Source organism: Cynocephalus volans, chromosome 4, assembly GCF_027409185.1.
Source record: "Cynocephalus volans isolate mCynVol1 chromosome 4, mCynVol1.pri, whole genome shotgun sequence".
NCBI classification, from domain to species: domain Eukaryota; kingdom Metazoa; phylum Chordata; class Mammalia; order Dermoptera; family Cynocephalidae; genus Cynocephalus; species Cynocephalus volans.
In genome coordinates, this window is record NC_084463.1 from 50,389,173 (window position 1) to 50,409,721 (window position 20,549).

At 45.4% G+C, this 20,549-nt stretch overlaps 1 protein-coding gene across 1 annotated transcript; it reads right to left on the reverse strand.

Annotated features, from left to right (window-relative positions):
- Window positions 1-239: 239 nt before the first annotated feature.
- LOC134376770 (histone H3.1-like) lies at window positions 240-650 on the reverse strand. Its single transcript, XM_063095294.1, has one exon. The coding sequence runs from the start codon at window positions 648-650 to the stop codon at window positions 240-242; it is 411 nt and encodes a 136-aa protein (XP_062951364.1).
- Window positions 651-20,549: the final 19,899 nt, after the last annotated feature.

The window sequence follows — 20,549 nt, forward strand, 5'->3', positions numbered from 1 at the left end:
ACAACTAGCAGGGCTCGTAACCTAACTGGCATCGGGCTGAGTTACCGCAAACACCTCATTAGGTTTATTACCTACCTAATTGGTAAGCGAACAGAGGGGACAGAACCGGCACCGACCGCCGGAAGAAGCCCCGTGGACGCCCGGCAACCCGCCATATTACAGCCACTTTTTATACCAAACGGGTGGCTCTTAAAAGAGCCTTTGGAGTGACAGGACCTCAGGGCGATCGCCCCTGGAGCCTAGACCCACGTCCCGCGGAGACGGAGCGCGAGCTGCATGTCTCTGAGCATGATGGTGACACGCTTGGCGTGGATGGCGCACAGGTTGGTGTCCTCAAACAGCCCCACCAAGTAGGATTCGCAGGCCTCCTGGAGCGCCATCACGGCCGACATCTGAAAGCGCAGGTCTGGCTTGAAATCCTGCGCGACCTCTCGCACCAGCCGCTGGAACGGCAGTTTGCGGACCAGCAGGGCGCTGGATTTCTGGTAGCGGCGAATCTCGCGCAGCGCCACCGAGCCGGGCCGAAAGCGGTACGGCTTCATCACGCCGCCGGTGGCCGGGACGCTCTTGCGGGCTCCTTTCGCGGCCAGCTGCTGCCGCGGCGCCTTGCCGCCGGTCGACTTCCGCGCCGTCGGCTTGGTGCGAACCATGACAACGAAGAGGCTCCCGCTGTCTCCGCTCCCGACTGGCACTGAGAGGCTCAGCGCTCTCGCTTTTATAGAGCCCGCAGCGCTCCCATTGGTTGGCCGCCGGGTGGCGCGACGGCAGGCTATGCTCTGATTGGCTCTTAAGGCGCTCATGCACTGGGTCCCTGGGCAGGCCCCGAGGTGCTGGCATGATGTGCCTGGTTTAACCAAAAGAACTTCAATAAGCTTTTATGGCACTGCAATTAGAGGAACATTAACCCATAACATGCAACAAAAATGATTTTGCTTTTTGGAACTATTTAACAAATAAATTTGACATTACAATTAACAGCAACATACTGTTGTATTTTTTTTTTTTTAAAGATGACTGATAAGGGGATCTTACCCCTTGACTTGGTGTTTGTCCTCAGCAGCACGCTCTCCCAAGTGAGCTAACCGGCCATCCCTATACAGGGATCCGAAGCTGTGGCCTTGGTGTTATCAGCACCACACTCTCCCAAGTGAGCCACGGGCTGGCCCCAAATTTCTTAAATATTTTATAACCAAGTTTATGTCATTTGCAATCAATGACAGTCCTACTTCTTTTTCAATTTTCAGAATTTTGCTTATAATTCTTATGTAAGTTTTGCTGGCAAAATTTTTAATTCAGTGTTAAATAGAATGGGAATAGTGGACATTCATCTTTTGTTCTCCGAGTTTGAGATAAATTAGAGCACAAGGGTTTCACCATTAAGTATAGCATTAGCTGTAAATTTTTTCTAGGTCCACTTTAGCAGGTATAGAAAGATCCCTTCTATTCCTAGTTTGCCAGCAGTTTTATAATAAATGGATGTAGGATTTGGAAAATGTTTTCGTGTGTCTGTTGAGAGAATCTTTGCAATTTTTTTTTAACCTGTTAATATTCTGTATTGAATTAATTGATTTGGATGTTAAGTTGAAATTGCATCTGTAAAATAATCCCATTTGGTAATGGTGTATAATCATTTTTCCATGTTGATGAACTCAGTTTGCTAGTATTGATTGCGGATTTCTATATCTGCATTTATCAGAAATTTCCATTTATAGGGCGGGCCCTGTGGCTGACTTGGGAGAGTGTGGTGCTAGTAGCACTAAGGCCATGGATTTGGATCCTACATAGAGATGGCCAGTGTGCTCACTGGCTGAGCATGGTGCAGACCACACAGTGCCAAGGGTTGCGATCCCCTACCGATAAAAAATTTTTTTTCATTTATGTTATATTTTCATGTGATTTTTTGTCTACTTCTGATATCAAGGTAATGCTACTTTCATAAAATGAATCAAGAAGTCTTATCTAATCTTTTCATGTGTGTTTGTGACTAAAAAGAGTTCATGGACAAAAGGCTTGAGTCAGTACCTCTGTGTTTAGGCATGCTTAGGCAGGTAAAACCCCCAGGTAGCCCTCCAGCCTGCCTTTACAGAAAGCAGGAGCTAACACCACCATGACCCAGGAGGCCCCACAACACTTCTGTGGAAGTCATCAACAACAGCCAGCACCACACTTTCTACCACAGCAAGCATGCTTGCCACCACAGTAACAGCCACAACCTCTGTGCAGGTGGCCTGCAGCATATTCAGCTGCACTGAGACAAGTAGAGTCACTAGAGGAGCCTGGAAAAGGAGAAGGAAGAATTCCTCCTCAAAGTCCACTCCAGAGTGATACAAAAAGAAACTGATCTACCAGATGACCAGAAATCAATGTAAAGATACTAAATATATGGGAAAAAAGTAAATGTGACACTAGCAAAGAAACAAAGTAATTCTCAAGTACTAAACCCTATAGAACAGGAAACCCTTGAAATGACTAAAAAGGAATTTGTAGTAACTATCTTAAGGAAACTGAAAGAGATAAGACTCAGTTAGACAACACAATGAAATGAGAAAAAGTATCCAGAATATGAAGGAGGAAATTTAAAAATAAATTAATACTTTAAAAAACAATGCAGCAGAGCTCCTGGAAGTGAAGGACATATTCAATAAAATTAAAAAAAAAAAAACCCACAAGCAATAGCTTAAGCAGCAGATTAGAGCAAGCAGGAGAAATAACTTTTGATCCCCAAAATGATCTTTATTAAATAACCCAGGAAGACAAAAAAAATTGGGACGGAGGGAGAAAGGAATTTTTTAAAAATGAAGGAGGTCTAAGAGAGCTAGCAGACAACAGTAAGTGCACAAATATCTGAATCATGGGTGTTCCAGAAAGGGAGGAGAAAAGTAAAGACATTGATAATCTATTCAATGAAATAATAGGGGGAAACTTTCCAGGTATACAGAGAGACCATTGCCTTCAGATTCAGGAAGCTCAAAGATGCCCAAACAGATTCAGTCCAAAAATATCCTCTACAAGACACATTATAGTCAAACTGGCAGAACTGAAAGACAGAGAGAATCCTAAAAGCAGCAAGAGAAAAATATCAAGTCACTTATAAGGGAGGCCCCATCAGAATAACAGCAGACTTCATAACTGAAACTCTACAGATGAGAAGAAAATGGGATGACACATTCAAAATACCAAAAGAAAAAACTGCCAGCCAAGAAAACTATAACCAGCAAGGCTATCCTTCAGAAATGACAGGTAAATAGTGGTTTTTCCGGACAAAAACAAAACAAAACAAAACAAAAACTGCAGGAGTTTATCACCACATGACTAGCCCTGCAAGAAATTCTCAATGGAGTCCTGCATCTGGAATCTGAAAAGTAATGATCCCTATCATGAATACACAAGAATGAACAAAACCCACTGGTAAAACACAAATGCAAATGAGAAAGAAAAAGGAAACTAAGTCTTTCCACCTCAGAAAACCAACAAACATTGATGACCAACAATAAAAGGGGATGAAAGAAACAACATATATTTAAAACATCTAAATGAAATGTGATCAAATGCTGGGAGTAAGACAATACCTCTCAATAATAACCCTAAGTGTAAATGAGTTAGTTTAACTCTCCAGTCAACAGACACAGACTGATGGATTGGATAAAAATTAGACCCAACTATATGCTGTCTTCAAGATACTCACCTCTCCTGTAAAGATGCACACAGACTAATAGTGAAGGGATGAAAAGAGATATAGCATGCAAATGGAAACAAAAAAATGAGCAGGAGTAGCTATTCTCATATCACATGAAATAGGTTTTAAACAAAAACCATAAAAAGAGACAAAGAATGCCACTATATAATGATAAAGGGATCTATTCAGTAAGAAGACATGACAATCACAAATATATATGCACCCAACACTGGAGAACCCAGATATATAAAGCAAACACTATCAGACCTAAAGAAAGAGATAGACCCAAGCATAATAATAGTGGGGCACCAAACAACACTTGCTCAGCATTGGACAGATCATCCAGGCAACAAATCAACAGATAAGGACAGGATTTAAATTATGCTTTAGAACAATTGGACTTGGCAGAGATCTAAAGACCATATCATCCAACAACCACAGAACACACATTCTTATCAGCACATGCAACATTCTCCAGGATACACCACATATTAGGTCAGACATCAAGTCTCAACAACTTTAAAAACTCAAAATCACCTCAACTATCTTTTCAGACCACAATGGATTAAAACTAGAAATTAATAACAAGAGAACCTCATAACACTATACAAATACATTGAAATTAAATAACAGGTTCTGAATGACCTATGAGCCCAAGAAGAAATTAAACAGGAAATCAAAAAATTCTAGAAAATAAAGAAAATCATATCAACATCTGTAGGTTTCTGCAAGAACAGTACTAAGAGGGAAGTTCATCACAATAAATATTTACATTGATATAATAGGAAGATTTCAAATAAACAATTTAATGCTACTCCTCAAAGAACTAGAAAAACAAGAATCATCCAATTCCAAAGTTAATAGATGGGAAGAAATAATTAAGATCAGAGCAGAAGTAAATGATATACAGACCCCCAGAATTATGCAACAGATTAATGAAACAAAATAGAAAAAGTATTAGATAGGTTAACAAAAAGAAAGAAAGAAAGAAAGAAAGAAAGAAAGAAAGAAAGAAAGAAAGAAAGAAAGAAAGAAAGAAAGAAGACCCAAATAACAAAAACAGAAATTAAAAAGGAGATATTACAACTGGTACCACAGAAATGCAAATAATCATTAGACACTATTACATACAACTATACACCAACAAATTTGACAGCCTAAAAGAAATGGATAAATTTCTGGACACAGACAATCTACCAAGACAGAACCAAGAAGAAATAGAAAACCTGAACAAACTAGTAACAAGCAACAAGATTGAAGCAGTAATCAGCAGTTTCCCAACAAAGAAAAGCCCAGATCTGGATGGCTTTACTGCTGGATTCTTCCAAACATTTAAAGATGAATTAATACCAATTGTCTTTAAACTATTCCAAAAAATTGAAACAGAGGCCACGCAACCAAACACACACTATGAGGCCAGCATCACCTTATACCAAACCAAACAAAGGTACAATAAAAAAAAGAAAACTAAACATCAATATCTCTGATGAACATAGAGGCACAAATCCTAAATAAATTACTAGCAATCAGAATACAGCAACACATCAAATAAATTATACACTGTGATCAAGAGGAATTCATCCCAGGGAGTCAAGGATAGTTCAACATATGCAAGTTAATAAATATGATAAACCACATCAACTACATCAAGGACAAAAAAAGAGATTATCTCAATACTTAACAGATACAGAAAAAGAATTCAACAAAATTCAACATCCCTTAATGACAAAGGCTCTCAGCAAATCAGGCATAAAGGAAATTACCTCAGTACAATAAAAGCCATAGATGACAAACTCACTGCCATATCATCCTGATAAAAGCTTTCAGCTTTTTTTGAAACAGGAACAAGATAAGGATGCCCACTATCACCACTCCTACTTAAGACAGTATTGGAAGTACTCGTCAGAAAAATCAGGCAAAAGAAAGAAATGAAGGGCATCCAGATTAGAAAGGACAAATTCAAACTGCTCCTGTTTGCAGATGACATTATCCTATATATAGAAAAGTCTAAAGACCCTACCCAAAAAGTCTTAGAGCAGATTAACAATTTTGGTAATGTTGCAGGATACAAAATCAATGCCCCCAAATCAGTAGCATTTGTATTCTCCAATAATGAATTAGCAAAAAATAGATATCTAGAAAGGAAGCCCATTTATAATAGTCACCAGAAAAAATAAAATACGTAGGAATCAATTTAAACAAGGAGGTGAAAGATCTCTCCAACAAGAACTACAAATCGAATACCAGGGCTTCCAGTCAAGATGGCAGAATAAACGGTTCCCAGCGTCACTCTCTCCCACAAATCAACCAATTTACAACTGTAAAAATGTAACATCAGCCAAGCTCGGGCTGCTGGAGCACAGGGAAAGAGGAGGAGAGAGACCTATGGAGTTCATGAAGGAGGGAGAAACTACAATGAGAGAAAGAAAAAGCTGCTCTGAGAGTTTCTGGCTGCAGCTGCTTTAAGGCTGGAGCTGCTGAGCACACAGAGCAGGAGCCTGCAGAAGCCACAGCTGTGCACTTCAGATGGCGTTACTTGGAGGCGGCAGGAGAGAAGAGGGCCTTGGCAACCCCCAGGAAAACCAGACCACTAACAGAGTTCCCATGGACCCACGCAGGAGCGAGGAACCAGAACAACCAGAAAAAGGGAGCCCCTCAGAGGCTGGCGAGTCATTGCAAGGGACAGCACCAGGCCGGTCCCGTGGGAAGTGTTTGTAGCACAGTCGTTGGGGGAGACATGCCCACCAGGAGAACACTGAGACACAGCAAGGACAGCCGATCTGCCCCCCAATCAGCACAGGACCACTCAGAGGAGACTGGTCAGGAATGCAGAATTGCATGGGGTGCAGTTTGATGAAAAACTCAGGCCCAAATCAGAGATTCTACAGAACACAGATCCACTGGGTCTCTGGAGAGCTGGAAATACCTATAAGATCAACCATTAAACCCCGAGCTGCACAAAAAGCCTTCCCTAGGGAAACAGCAGCAAAGCAGCAATTTAAACAACCACACACTCAAATACTGGTTCCCACAGGAAGTTCCCCCGTGTTAGAAGCAAAGGACAAAAAATTAGTTCTGGCCTGGGCACACCACCAGCCAACAGCACCTTGGGGCCTGCCTGGGAACCAGAGGCTTGGATCTGCCGACCGGACCCCACTCCCACTTCCAGGCAAACTGTGTCAGTGCCTCAGGGCCAGCATGGGGATCCCAGGCATGGAGAAGGGGAATGGACCCTCCTCCCACAACCAAGCACACCATGCCAGCACCTCTGCACCCACCAGGGGACCCAAGGTGTGGAGAAGGGGACCAGACCTCTCTCCCATAACCAGGCACATCTAGCCAGCACCTTGGGTACCGCCCAGGGATGCGAGGTATGGAGCCAGGGACCATACCCTACTACCACAACCAGGCACAACATACCAGCACCTTGGGGCCTGCCGAGGGACCCAGTGCCTGGAGAAGGGGACTGGACCTCTGTCCCACAACCACGCACACCAAGCCAGTGTCTCGAGGCCTGCCAGGGACCTGGGGCATGGAGAAGGGGGACCGGACCACCCTCCTACAACCAGGCACACCATGCCAGCACCTTGGAGCCCACCTAGGGACCCAGGGAATGGAGAAGGGGACCAGACACATGCACACACGAATACATGTGTGTACATGGACAAACACATATACACACACATGCATGCATAAACATGTGTACTCTCAAACACACCCATGCTTACAAATATACACATGTGCACACAGCACACCAACTCAGGTGCACACACATGCACAACATGTACACAATTACAAAGCACATGTAGACAGAAATATACATACATATGCATACATGCAAATGCACAAAGACGTACTCAGCCATGCACAAACACATGTACACAGAGAAACACATGTAAACACACACAGGCACACACATACACACTGGCCCACACACAAACTCACACAGACATGCACAGGCACACACACACATAAACGTGCATGCACATACACACTGGCCCACACACAAACTCACACAGACATGCACAGGCACACACACACATAAACGTGCATGCACATACACACTGGCCCACACACAGACTCACACAGACATGCACAGGCACACACACACATAAACGTGCATGCACATACACACTGGCCCACACACAAACTCACACAGACATGCACAGGCACACACACACATAAACGTGCATGCACATACACACTGGCCCACACACAGACTCACACAGACATGCACAGGCACACACACACATAAACGTGCATGCACATACACACTGGCCCACACACAGACTCACACAGACGTGCACAGGCACACACATGCGAGCACACAGGCACCCTTTGGAGTTAGAATATGTAACCCCACGCAGTGGAGATCCACACCTTCGCCTGCCTACTTCACGGGGGTGCTGTTGGGACCCAGTTAGGAAAGGGATTTGAAAATCATTTCCAAACTCCAAGCACCACCCTCCTCTATTTTTCTGCAATCCCGAAAGTGATGGCGTCTATGGACTGCAGACATTCGGAGTCTGTCCCCTGGGAACTTGATCAGCGCTTCCTGCGCCCTAGCTCTTGGCGTCAGCTCTCTCCGTGGTCCTCAGGGTTGGGGGACGCTGTCTACGCGGACAGAAGCCAGGGATGGGGAGCGTCCAGTGAGCTTGGGGGGTCTGACTCGGTCTGGGCAGAGGCTGTCATCAGGGCTCTGGTCACCTTCAGTCCCGGGGATGTTCCTTTGTTAATGCCGGGCTCATCCAGGTGACCGCGGGACCTGAGTGTCCACGGTTCCCAAGTATCACCCTCTGCAGGGACAGGACGCCCGGGAGGGGCGGGAAGGCGCCGCCGTTAGAAGGCGGGGGTGGACCCGGGGTCCTGACCCAGAGGCCGCAGGAGGGTGGCCTGCAGGGCCGGTACTCACAGGGAGGTGGCCCTCGCACCACGCCAGGCGTCCGGGGCTGATCGGCGATGGCCGGGCCGCGGGGGACTTGGTGGCGTCAGCTGGGTCAGGGTGGGGGAGGGGAGGAGAGTGGAGGAGCCTCGGCGTCCTGGGACAGCCGGGAGTGGGGCCGCTTGTCCTGGGCAGGGGGATGGACAGGAGGTTTGCTGGTGGGGGAGGGACTGGGGGACAAGGGAGGAAAGGGGGCGGCAGCCTGTCCGCTGTGTTTGGGGTGAGTCGTTGGGAGGGGAAGGGGGTCCCTGTGGAGGAGGCGGGAGAGGGCGCCCCCGTGGGCGGTCGGTGAAGGGGGTCGGGGGGACAGGCGGCAGCGAGCAGGGGCGGGTGCCCCCCTGGGAGGGTGAAGCGGGTCGCCGGGGGTAGCGATCCCCCAACTCTCCCGGGCATCGTCGGCGTCGGTCCGGGGTTGAAGAGAGAGGGCGTCCGGCTTAGGCGGAGACGGTGGGCGGGGCAGGCCGGGCTGCGGGGAGGCGACAGGTAGGTCCGGTCCCCTGGGGCGGGGCGGGGGACGTTACCAAGCCCCGAAATGCCGCCCCCCAACCCTGACCAACCCGTGTCTGAGTCCTGGGGTTGAGCGGACAGAGGAGGAAACTGAGGCTCCGGCCACGCGTGGGGTGTGGGGAAGCGAGCAGGAGAGCAGAAGGCCTTGAAGGCTGAGCAGCACCTTTCTGCCACCTCCTGGGGGTGCGAGTATGGACGGCCTGGCTGCAGGTGTGGATGGCTGGTTCTGGGTGTAGACGGCCTGGCTGCGGGTGTGGATGGCCGGCCCTGGGTGTAGACGGCCTGGCTGCAGGTGCGGATGGCCGGCTTTGGGTGTAGACGGCCTGGCTGCGGGTGTGGATGGCCGGCTCTGGGTGTAGACGGCCTGGCTGCAGGTGTGGATGGCCGGCTCTGTGTGTAGACGGCCTGGCTGCAGGTGCGGATGGCCGGCCCTGGGTGTAGACGGCCTGGCCGCGGGTGCGGATGGCCGGTTCTGGGTGTAGACGGCCTGGCTGCAGGTGTGGATGGCCGGCCCTGGGTGTAGACGGCCTGGCTGCAGGTGCGGATGGCCGGCTCCGGGTGTAGACGGCCTGGCTGCGGGTGTGGATGGCCGGCTCCGGGTGTAGACGGCCTGGCCGCGGGTGTGGATGGCCGGCTCTGGGTGTAGACGGCCTGACTGCAGGTGTGGATGGCCGGCTCTGGGTGTAGACGGCCTGGCTGGAGGTGTGGATGGTCGGCTCTGGGTGTAGACGGCCTGGCTGCAGGTGTGGATGGCCGGCTCTGGGTGTAGACGGCCTGGCTGCGGGTGTGGATGGCCGGCTCTGGGTGTAGACGGCCTGGCTGGAGGTGTGGATGGTCGGCTCTGGGTGTAGACGGCCTGGCTGCAGGTGTGGATGGCCGGCTCTGGGTGTAGACGGCCTGGCTGCGGGTGTGGATGGCCGGCTCTGGGTGTAGACGGCCTGGCTGGAGGTGTGGATGGTCGGCTCTGGGTGTAGACGGCCTGGCCGCGGGTGTGGATGGCCGGCTCTGAGTGTAGACGGCCTGGCCGCGGGTGTGGATGGCCGGCCCTGGGTGTAGACGCCCTGGATGCAGGTGTGGATGGCCGGCTCTGGGTGTAGACGGCCCGGCCGCAGGTGTAGGCGGCCTGGCTCCCAGTGTAGACGACTGGCTTTCCCCGGGTTTCCGGGCTGGAGCTTTTCCGTGGTCTCTCCTCACTAAACACACGAGGACGGGGTCTGGCCTTCGATTCCGTGTGGCCCGGAGGGTGCGGGTGGTGGGCGCGCACAGTTCTCTGCATGAGCGAACAACTGCTGTTAATTCTACTTTACCAACCCCCCTCCCGGTCCCGGAACCCTCTCTGCTGTTTACATCAATGGGGGAATGTGGCCTGAGGGTTTCCTTCAGTTTAGAAAATACAATCAGGATTAAAAAACAACAGCAAGGAAAAAACCTTTAATGAATAATTTCAAGCAGTTGCACCCAAGACAACAGGACAATGAACTCCATAAATAAACAATCCAAATGAGCATTTTACTGCATTTTCTTCATCTGTTCTGTTGTTTTGTCTTGACGGAAGGGTTTTCTTTTTTTAAAGCAAATCCCAGACATCAGTAGTTTCACTTCCAGAAGTTTCATTTGCGTCTTACCGATAGTCAAGGCTTTGCCTACCCAACACAATTGACAGTAATTCCTGTTTTTTTCTGACCTCTGATTCCTGTTCAGATTCCACCTATTACGTAAAACGTGCGTGTGTAAAAAGTTGGTTTGTTTGAGTCAGGATCCTAACACGGTTTTGAGGTCTTTTAAGACTTACATTAGTATTGTTTCTCTTTTCTTTTTCTAATACTTTTTTCTTCATCTTTTTCTACTTCATCTTTTTAATGCTGTCGGGGAGGGGGATATGGCTTCCCTCTTCCCTTCTGGGTTCTTTGGATGGGCAATGAATTAAATTGACATAAGACAGATCAACAGGAGAAAAACTATGTTAATTGTGTGCATAGGTACAGGAGTCCCGCAAAACATGAGACTCAAGGAAGGGCCACATGACTGGAGTTTGTACAGCGTCCTGAGCTACAGAAAGGAATAGAGCTGGGGCTTCTGGGCGTGGTGACAAGTTACAGGAGGGTGAATAAAGGTTGTCTTGATATGCAGAAGGACAAATAAATCCAGAGGGTAGCTCCTTTCCCCAGAACCCCCCACTTTTCCTGGTGTGGAACTAAACAGAGACCACCTAATGAGAAGAGGCAAAAGGCTATTTACTCAGGGCTTGCAGGTAACAGAGCCCTGTCTTCTCCACAGCGCAGGTTACTGGAGGAACACTGAGAGCACATGCACCCGAAGCTGTCCTGGGATGGGCTCTGAGATCTGCCCTGTGCCTGGGGGTGTTTGCTGGGGTTCTGGCCAGTGTGGGAAGCCCGATCAGGTGGGGCAGGTGCACAGCAGCAGCTCTGGCCACGGTGCTTGTAGAAAGTAGAGGGAGGCTGTGGACGATGGTGCAGGATCTTGGAGAAGATTAAATGGAAAAACCATCCCATAGGACTGAGGAGCACTTGAGTGCCTGAGACTTTGGACTTCAGAGTCTCGCCTCACCCCACGAAAACCTGATGGAGCCAGCGCGGGACTGGCAGCATATCTAGCTCTTTTCTACTTATTTGGTTTTGTGAAGTTTGTATGATTTTAATTTTTATTATTTTTGTTTCCGTCCATGATTGCCCCATGAGCCTGAGGGATGGAAACCCAAATTCCAAATCAAACAACTATTATTTGAAATTTACAAAACTGGGTGTAGAAAAATATGAATAAACTTTCAAATGAAAAGTCGTATGTTTGTAACATTTCTTTTTCTGAGGTGTAGGGGAGAAAAACCTTTTCCTAAACTCTCTTAGTGAATTAAACTGACAAAAGACAGTTTAACAGAAGAAAACCTTATATATTTCATTTGGTGTTAAATGTTTTTTTATTTATTTTCTTTTCTTTCTTCTTTTTTTTTCTTTTTTGGTGGTTGGTTGGTGACGGGATCCAAACCAGTGTCATAACGCCTCGCTCTAACCAACCGAGATAACTGGCCGTCCTGATGCTAAGTTATTTTATAATGTGCATGGGGGCTTCCCAGATGTTAAAACAAAACCAAAAAACATAAACAGCTAAAAAGCGTGGGGACTTATAGCCACTGTAACAGCAGGTGATAAATTGTGGGTAAGTGACTAGACGAAGGGAAGCAGAGGAGGTCTGGGCTTCTTGCTGGTAAATTGTGGGAAGGCAAATACATAAGGAAACATAATAGATAAGGGTCATTTAACAAGATGTATTTACACAGATCCGCCTCGGTGCTGTCTCTGCATTTGGTGATAGGATTGTTCTCGTGTGGGAGAGCGGGGACACCTTCACAAGGAGGAATTTATATTCTCCTTCGAGGAAGATAGGGGAAGGCAGAGAGTTCTTTCTGTGTCGATAAGTGCATGAGCAGAGTAAGACATAACCACAGTGACCCGATTATTACACAACATGTACGTATCAAAGCATCAGATCGTACCCCATAGATAGTATAATCACAATGTCAATAACATTTCTTTAAGGATGATAAAAATGTGAGCAATTTTAATAATACAAATCAACTTAAAACCACATAAGGGGCGGCTACACATCTATGAGAATGGCTAAAAGCCAGGGGTCGGGGCCGGGCCGAGCGACCAGCCCTCGCGAGCCCGGAAAAAGCGAGCGGAGAAGAGCCGAGGTCTGGAGCGGTTCCCACGGGAGAGGCTCCGCAGCCGAATTGCTCTCGTGCGGCGGGCGGGCGGCTGCGGATCCCCCAGCGTCAGGAGGGCGGGGGAGCCCCGGTCCGGCACCGGAGGGCGGCCGGGCGGGCGGCGGGGGCGCTGCTCCCCTGAGCCCCCTGGCGGTGGCGGACCCGGGACTGTCACAGGCGCCGACCATGGTTGTCTGCCGCACCGCCGCGGGCAGCGTCCCCCTCCCCGGCACGCGGCACGCCGGCGGCGGACTCCGGCACCTGGGAGCGCATCGGCCAGCTCAGGGCACAAGGCGAGCGGGCACCTTCCTGCGCAGCTGGAGCAGGTCCCGCGCGCTGCCCCGGGGCCGGCAGCCTCCGAGTCGTGCGCTCACGCGGCGGGGCCCTGCGATCGGCCCGCTCCCCGACGACTGCTGTTCCTGCGGTGCGTCTGCAGCCAGCCTGTGCTCTTGCGGGAACAAGTGACCCAGGCATCTCACATTGCAATATGGTAGAAGCAGAGAGAGCAGAGCAGAGACTAACCTCTCATGTGCTCTACTTCTAAAGTCCTCAGAACCATGCCCCTGGCCACTATTATTAGTCCATTCACGAGGGCGTGGTCCTACAATCTATTCAGCTCTTCAAGGCTCCACCTGTCAATTATCATCATAGGATCTCCCGCCCTCAACAGTTAGAATGGGGTCAGTGAGGTTAGGGTGGGGGGCATCCGATCTACAGCAGTTCTTTTTTTTTTTTTGTCGTTTTTTCGTGACCGGCACCGGTCAGTCCTATATAGGATCCGAACCCGCGGCGGGAGCGTCGCCGCGCTGCCAGCGCAGCACTCTACCAAGTGCGCCACGGGCTCAGCCCACTACAGCAGTTCTTAACAAACTACACATAGAAGGTTTGTGCCTCAGTACAATAAGGGCCATATATGGAAAATCTACAGATAATGTTATGTTGAATGGGGAAAAGCTGAAATCCTTTCCTGTTATATCAGGAACAAGACAAAGATACCCACTTTCTCCACATCTATTCAACACAATACTGGAAGTCCTAGTTGGATCAATGAGACAAGAGAAAAAAATAAAAAGAACCCAAGACGGACAGGAGGAAGTCAAACTGTTTCTTTCTGCAGATGACATAATCTTATATATAGGAAACCCTAAGAGACTCTACAAAAAAAAAATTTAAGAACTAATAAAGGAATTCAGTAAAGTTACAGGATACCAATCAACGTACAAAAGTAGCATTTCTGTATACTAGTAGTGAACTATCTGAAAAAGAAATTAAGAAAACAGTTCCTTTTAAAATAGCTACCATAAATATACTTAAAAATTAACTTAACTAAGGAGGTGACAGATTTCTACAATACAAACGATAAAACTTTGAAGAAAATATTGAAAAGGACTGAGATCAATGGAAAGATATCCTGCGTTCACAGTTTTGAAAATTTCATTTTGTAAAATGGCCATTCCACCCAAAGGGATCCACAGGTTTAATGTAATTCCTATCAAAATACCAATGATATTCCTCACAAAAATAGGGGGAAAAAACCCTAAAGTACATATGGAAACAAAACAGGCTCTCAAATAGCCAATGCAATCCTGAGAAAAATGAACAGAGATGGAGGCATTACACTACTTGAATTTAAAATATGCTTCAAAGCTATAGTAACCAAAACTGCATGGTACTGGTACCAAAACAGACACCTAGATTAATGAAACAGGATAGAGAGCCCAGAAATCAATTTATGCATCTACAGACCACTGATCTTTGACAAAGGCACCAAGAATATTTGCTGTAGATTGAATGCCACCCCCCCCCAACTAACATCAATGAGATTTCATCCCCACTGTAAATGTTGAGGGTGGGAAATCCTATTATGGTAATTGAAAGGTGGGGACTTGAAGAAGTGATTAGACTGTAGGACCATGTCTAGTGAGTGGATTAAAAATGGCAGTCATGGGCATGGTTCTCAGGGCTCTAAAAAGAAAGTGCATGAGGAACTATCTCTCTGCTCCACCATTTCTGCCAGTGAGACCTCTGTGTTGCTGTAAAGCCACCACCAAAGAAGGCCCTCACCATAAGTGTTCCATGGCCTATGGGCTTCCCAGACTATAAAACTCTAAACAATAAATTTTGCTTTTTTAAAAGTTACCCAGTTCCAGGTATTTTGTTATAAGCGACAGAAATGGACTAATACAATATATGTACATATTCAGGAGAAGAAAGTCTCTTTAATAAATGGTGCTGGGAGAACTGGATATCCACATGCTGAAGAATGAGACTATACTCCTACTTGTCATCATATACAAAAATCAAGTCAAAATGGATTAAAGATTTACATGTAAAACTCAAACTGGTGAAACTACTAGAAGAAAACATAGGGAAAATGGTCCCCTATGGAAACGACATGGGGCTGGGCAAGAGATTTTTCAAAATAAGTCTTCAAAAGCACAAGCAATAAAAGCAAAAATAGACAAGTAGGATTATATCAATCGAAGAAGAATTCGCATATCAAAGGAAACTTTTAATAGAGTAAGGAGACAATCTACAGAATGGGGGCCGCCTCATGCATGCCTGCAGCAAACAGTCCTTAGTACAGTTCATTGTAACATCAGAAACATGGTTTGAACATCAGGTATTGCACACAGGTATTGATGTTCAATGCTGTACCCCACAGATATGAACAATCAGTTATGTTTCAATAAAAAGAAAGAAAGAGAAAGAAAAAGAAAGAAAGAAAGAAAAAGAAAGAAAGAAAGAAAGAAAGAAAGAAAGAAAGAAAAAGAAAGAAAGAAAGAGAAAGAAAGAAAGAGAAAGAAAGAAAGAAAGAAAGAAAGAAAGAAAGAAAGAAAGAAAGAAAGAAAGAAAGAAAGAAAGAAAGAAAGAAAGAAAGAAAGAAAGAAAGAAAGCAGCACAAACAGCCAGGATCTGTAGAAAAAGGGAATGAACGGTGCCTTTCAAAAGTTTGCACTTGCATTCAATCTTTCCAGCTCTTGGGCCTATTCCACGGGGTCAGATGAATTCCTCATCCAGAGACTAAAGTTCCCACCACGCTGAACACGGCAGAACCACAGAAGAATAATCCACCATCCAAACAGGCCTCCTAATTGCCTCCCGCACACCCCGGCACTGCCAAACGTGGGGTCTGTTGCTCAACTGTTGGCTGCTGCCAGGACAGCCCTGCCCTACTCAAAAACTCTCAGGATTCCTCCACTGCTTTCCATGGAAGATACTGGGCCCTTTCAGGAACAAACCAGTCTCTCCGAATTCCGTCTCCACTGCTCGCACCGCAAAGCCATCCACACAGCCCCGCGGGCCTAGCAGGGTCCTCGGAGCAAGCCTTGCACACTCGCGTGCGCGTGCCAACGCCACAGACCCCACGCCTGCCCGCCCGGCCCACCGCTCCAGGGTCAGGCCGCCTTCCGTCCTCACACAGCGCTGCCACTCCAGCCCAGTCACAGCGCTGCCACTCCAGCCCAGTCACAGCGCTGCCACTCCGCTGCCTCCTCCGCACGCCTTGCCGAATAGTCGCATTCCCTTCTGTGTCTCTACGTTTTGACTTTCTTTTATTGTAAACAATCTGCGTGTCGAACACACAGCAATAGCGCCGAGTGCGTGTGCTCCAGCGTGCTGAATCGGCTGCCTGAGTGAGTCAGAATTTACAGACCCAGCGTCCTGCTTAGCTGTCATACATCACCTATTCCTTGGCACTGAGCAAGTCCCACTGTGAGGTGGCTTAGACCTCGGTACGTATCAGACAGGAAACGAGTCAACTATTCCCAGATTTTGGAAAGTGAAAGGGGAGGTGGAAACCATCCAGCCTCTCTTCTCACCTGTAGCTGAGAAAGCCAAGGCTTAGGCAGATTAAATGGCACATGCAAGATCAAGTGTGAAGTGACAGGCCACGTCATAACGGGTTCTGCTAAGCCCTGGCTCGTCCTATTGCATGACTTGGCCTGCCTGCCACACACGTACGTCCACAAAACCAGATGGCCTTACTAACCCCTCAGGAACATAGTGTTGTCTCCAGGGTAAGTAACAAGGGATGAACCAAAAGCACGGAAGTGGGTGGTGTCTCGGGGCTGTTATTCCTCCAGCCAGCCATGCGGAAGGACGTGCCTGTGCACAAGGTGCTGCACTCCATGGCAGGAGGCAAGGAGAAGAGAAAATAGTCCCAGTACTTCCAGGTCACAGCTTAGAGTAGTCAAGTAAAAATATACCTTCTGATAATTATGAAATAAAAGTGGGAGCAAAGTCTTAGAAAACATAGAAGGAGGAATTCCCTCTGAATGGAAGAAGACAGAAGCTGTGGTTTTTGAAGGAGCTCAAGTTAGAGTGTACAAAGAAGCAGGAATAAATAATCAGGTGAATCAAAGCCCACGGTGTGTTCAGGATTACAAGAAATGTATTGAATGAACTACGCCCTTTCCTTGCAATACTATCGGATATTCTAGGTACTGAGCAGGAAATGACATTAAATGAAGAATCAATAAAACAAGAATCTTAAATTAATGCACAGTGTTCAAGTAAATAGATTCTTTTAACCTTTTCCAAAAACAATAACTGAACATTTTATTCTTTCTGAAGTACAGTAAAATTAAAGTGTTATTGTTATTATATTAAACTTATAAGGGAAACCAGAATGTTCACCAAATATATTTTATCCTCAATGTTTTTGTACATTTAAAAGAAACTGAGGCCTTTTAATATTATTTTAACCCATGTATCTTTGCCAAGTAGCAGCCAAAAGAGGTATATTATATTATAAATGAATAAATGAAAGAATTTGTAGGAATGTGTTCATGAAAACACTGATCACCCTTATTTACAAAAGCACTGCAGGCTGCCACCTTCAGATAACTGAATAAAAATCTGCTTTATTACCCATAAATTTCATCATATCTGAATTCAGACAAGATGAACTTTATGGCTGTATAAAATGACCTCATGGTATAAAACTTTTTAAAAAGCAAACATCAAACTATTTTATACATATCAATAATAGTTTGGCTACAGTGACCTTTATGTCTCTCTTAAAAAATATTGTTATGTTTTTGCCTTCTTTCCCTTGTATATCTCATAATCACATGGAGAAGCAATAAAAATAAAGTTCATTATGCAAGATTATTATTTACACACCCCTTACAGATCAGCTGCAAAAAAAGAAAGAAAGAAAATTATTATTGACACAAAGGCAATAAGAATTTTATCTGTCAGCAGGTTTTAGAACTAAGTGAAAGTTCACTCAGTCTATTTCTGTGTTAGCTAACTCAACAAGAATCCTTTATAAGAAGGAAATAGAGGAAAATGAAACAAAATTAAACCTAGGTGTAAAAGATCAAGGATGTAAAAGACCTGTATACTGAAAACTATAAAATAGTGATTAAAAAAAAAAAAAACCCGGAAGAAAACACAAATAAGTAGAAAGATATCCCATGTTCATGCATTGGAAGAATATTGTGAAAACATCCATACTACTCAAAGTGATTTACATGTTCAATGCAATCTCTATCAAAATTCCAAGGTATTTTCCACAGAAAAAAAAATTCTTAAATTTGTATAGAACCACAAATGACCTCAAATGGCCAAAATAATCTTGAGTAAAAAGAACAAAGCTGGAGGCTTCTCCCTCCTTGATTTCTAATCAAAAGAGTTTAGTACTGAAATAAAAACAGATGTGCAGCCCAGTGGACCAGGACAGAAAATGCAGAAATAAACCAGTATAGTTATGGTCAATTGACTTTTGACAAAGATGTGAAGAACACACAATGGGGAAAGAACAGTCTCTTTAATAAATGGTTTTGGAAAAACTGGATATCCACATGCAGAAGTAAGTAACTGGCCCCTTATCTCACACCAGACACAGAAATCAACTCAAAAATAGATTAAAGACTTAAATAAAAGACATGAAACTATAAAGCTATTAGAAGAAAACATAGGACTATGTTAAGTGAAATAAGCCAGGCACAGACGGGAAATACCAGGTGTCTTCACCCATAAGTGGGAGCTAAGAGAGAAAGAAGGAAGGAAAGATCACAGTGGTGCTTTGGACTGCCAGAGGGAGAGAACATACCTAGGGCTGTTGAGGGCATGGAGGGGTTGAGAGGGGGAAGATGGGAAGAGGGTGTGTGGGGGGCATGAGGAATAATGACAATTTGGGGTAATGGGCATGCTGATGGTATTGATCTGATCATTACATCTTGGACACAGGTGGTGATGGTCAGCTTTGTACCACACGAATATGCATAATCAGTAAAAGAAAGAAAGAAAGAAAATAAAGAAAAAATAAACAAAGAAGAAAATGTAGGAAAAATTCTCTATAACATTGATCTGGGTAATAACTTTTTGACATGACTCCAACAGCAAAAATAGACAAATGGAATGGCATCTGTTGCTTTGCGTTGTTTGCCCCCCACGGATTTGTCACCCCACTTCCCCTGGGTGATGGAGATGCAAAGGATGACTCAAAGCCCATTTCTTCCGAGCAGTGAGAGGCCCCAAAGTGGTTAATCTCCTGCAGAAACCCTCAAGCGAGAGGGATCCCTTCCTTGGGAAATTAATGCCAAATTGGGGTTCTTTTCCTGCATTTATTTTCCAGACCAGGAAGTTACAGGAAGAGACATAGGTGGGGTTATAGTTTAACAGTATAGGCTGATAACTTTCAGTGAAACAAGCCAGATGGCATTCCAGTAAGGCAATTAAGTGGTCCTATCAACAACACTTTGATCTTAGCAAACATTCCTTCTTGACACAATTGCTCAGTATCTTTACATAACAATCAGTAACTAGTCTGTCTGTGAGCCAGCAACCTGCTGTGCCACAAATCTTTATCTTACCCCAGAGACTTACAGTCTGAGGAGAATTTCCAGTCCTCCACAAGGTCAATATTTGAAACTGCAAGGCTTTGGAAAACCAGGCCCTGTGAAGTACATATGTTTTATAGTATATTCCACAGGCATCCAACTAAAAAGCTTCTGCACAGAAAAAAAAAAATTAAAAATTGAAGAGAAAATCCACAAAATGGGAGAACATATTTGCAAATGATACATCTGATTGGGGGTTAATATCCAAGATATATAAGAAACTCAAACAACTCAATAGAAGAAATATATGATTTAAAAAGGGCAAAGGATATGAACAGATATTTCTCAAAAGAAGATACATAAATGGCCAACAGGTACATGAAAAAATGCTCAGCGTTACTAATCATTAGGGAAATGCAAATTAAAACCACCATATCACTTCACACCTGTTAGAATGGCTGTTATCAAAAAGATAAAAGATAATTGTTCTAGAGAATGCAAAAAAAAAAAAAAAAGGAACACATCATAGGCGGGAATGTAAATTAGTACAGCCATTATGGAAAACAATATAAAAATTTCTCAAAACACTAAAAATAGAACCACCATGCAAACCAGTAACCTTACTTCTGGATATATATCTGAAGGAACTTTAATTAATACATTGAAAGGAGATCTACACTTCCATGTTTATCTCAGCACTATTTACAATAGCCAAGATATGGAAACAAACTAAACATCCATCAATAGATGAATGGATAATAAAGTGTAGTATATACACACAATGAAATACTGTTCAGCCGTAGAAAAGGGGGAAACCCTGTCATGTGCATCAATGTGGATGAATCTGGAGGACATTTTGCTAAGTGAAATCAGCCATGCCCAAAAAGACAAATACCACGTGATCTCGTT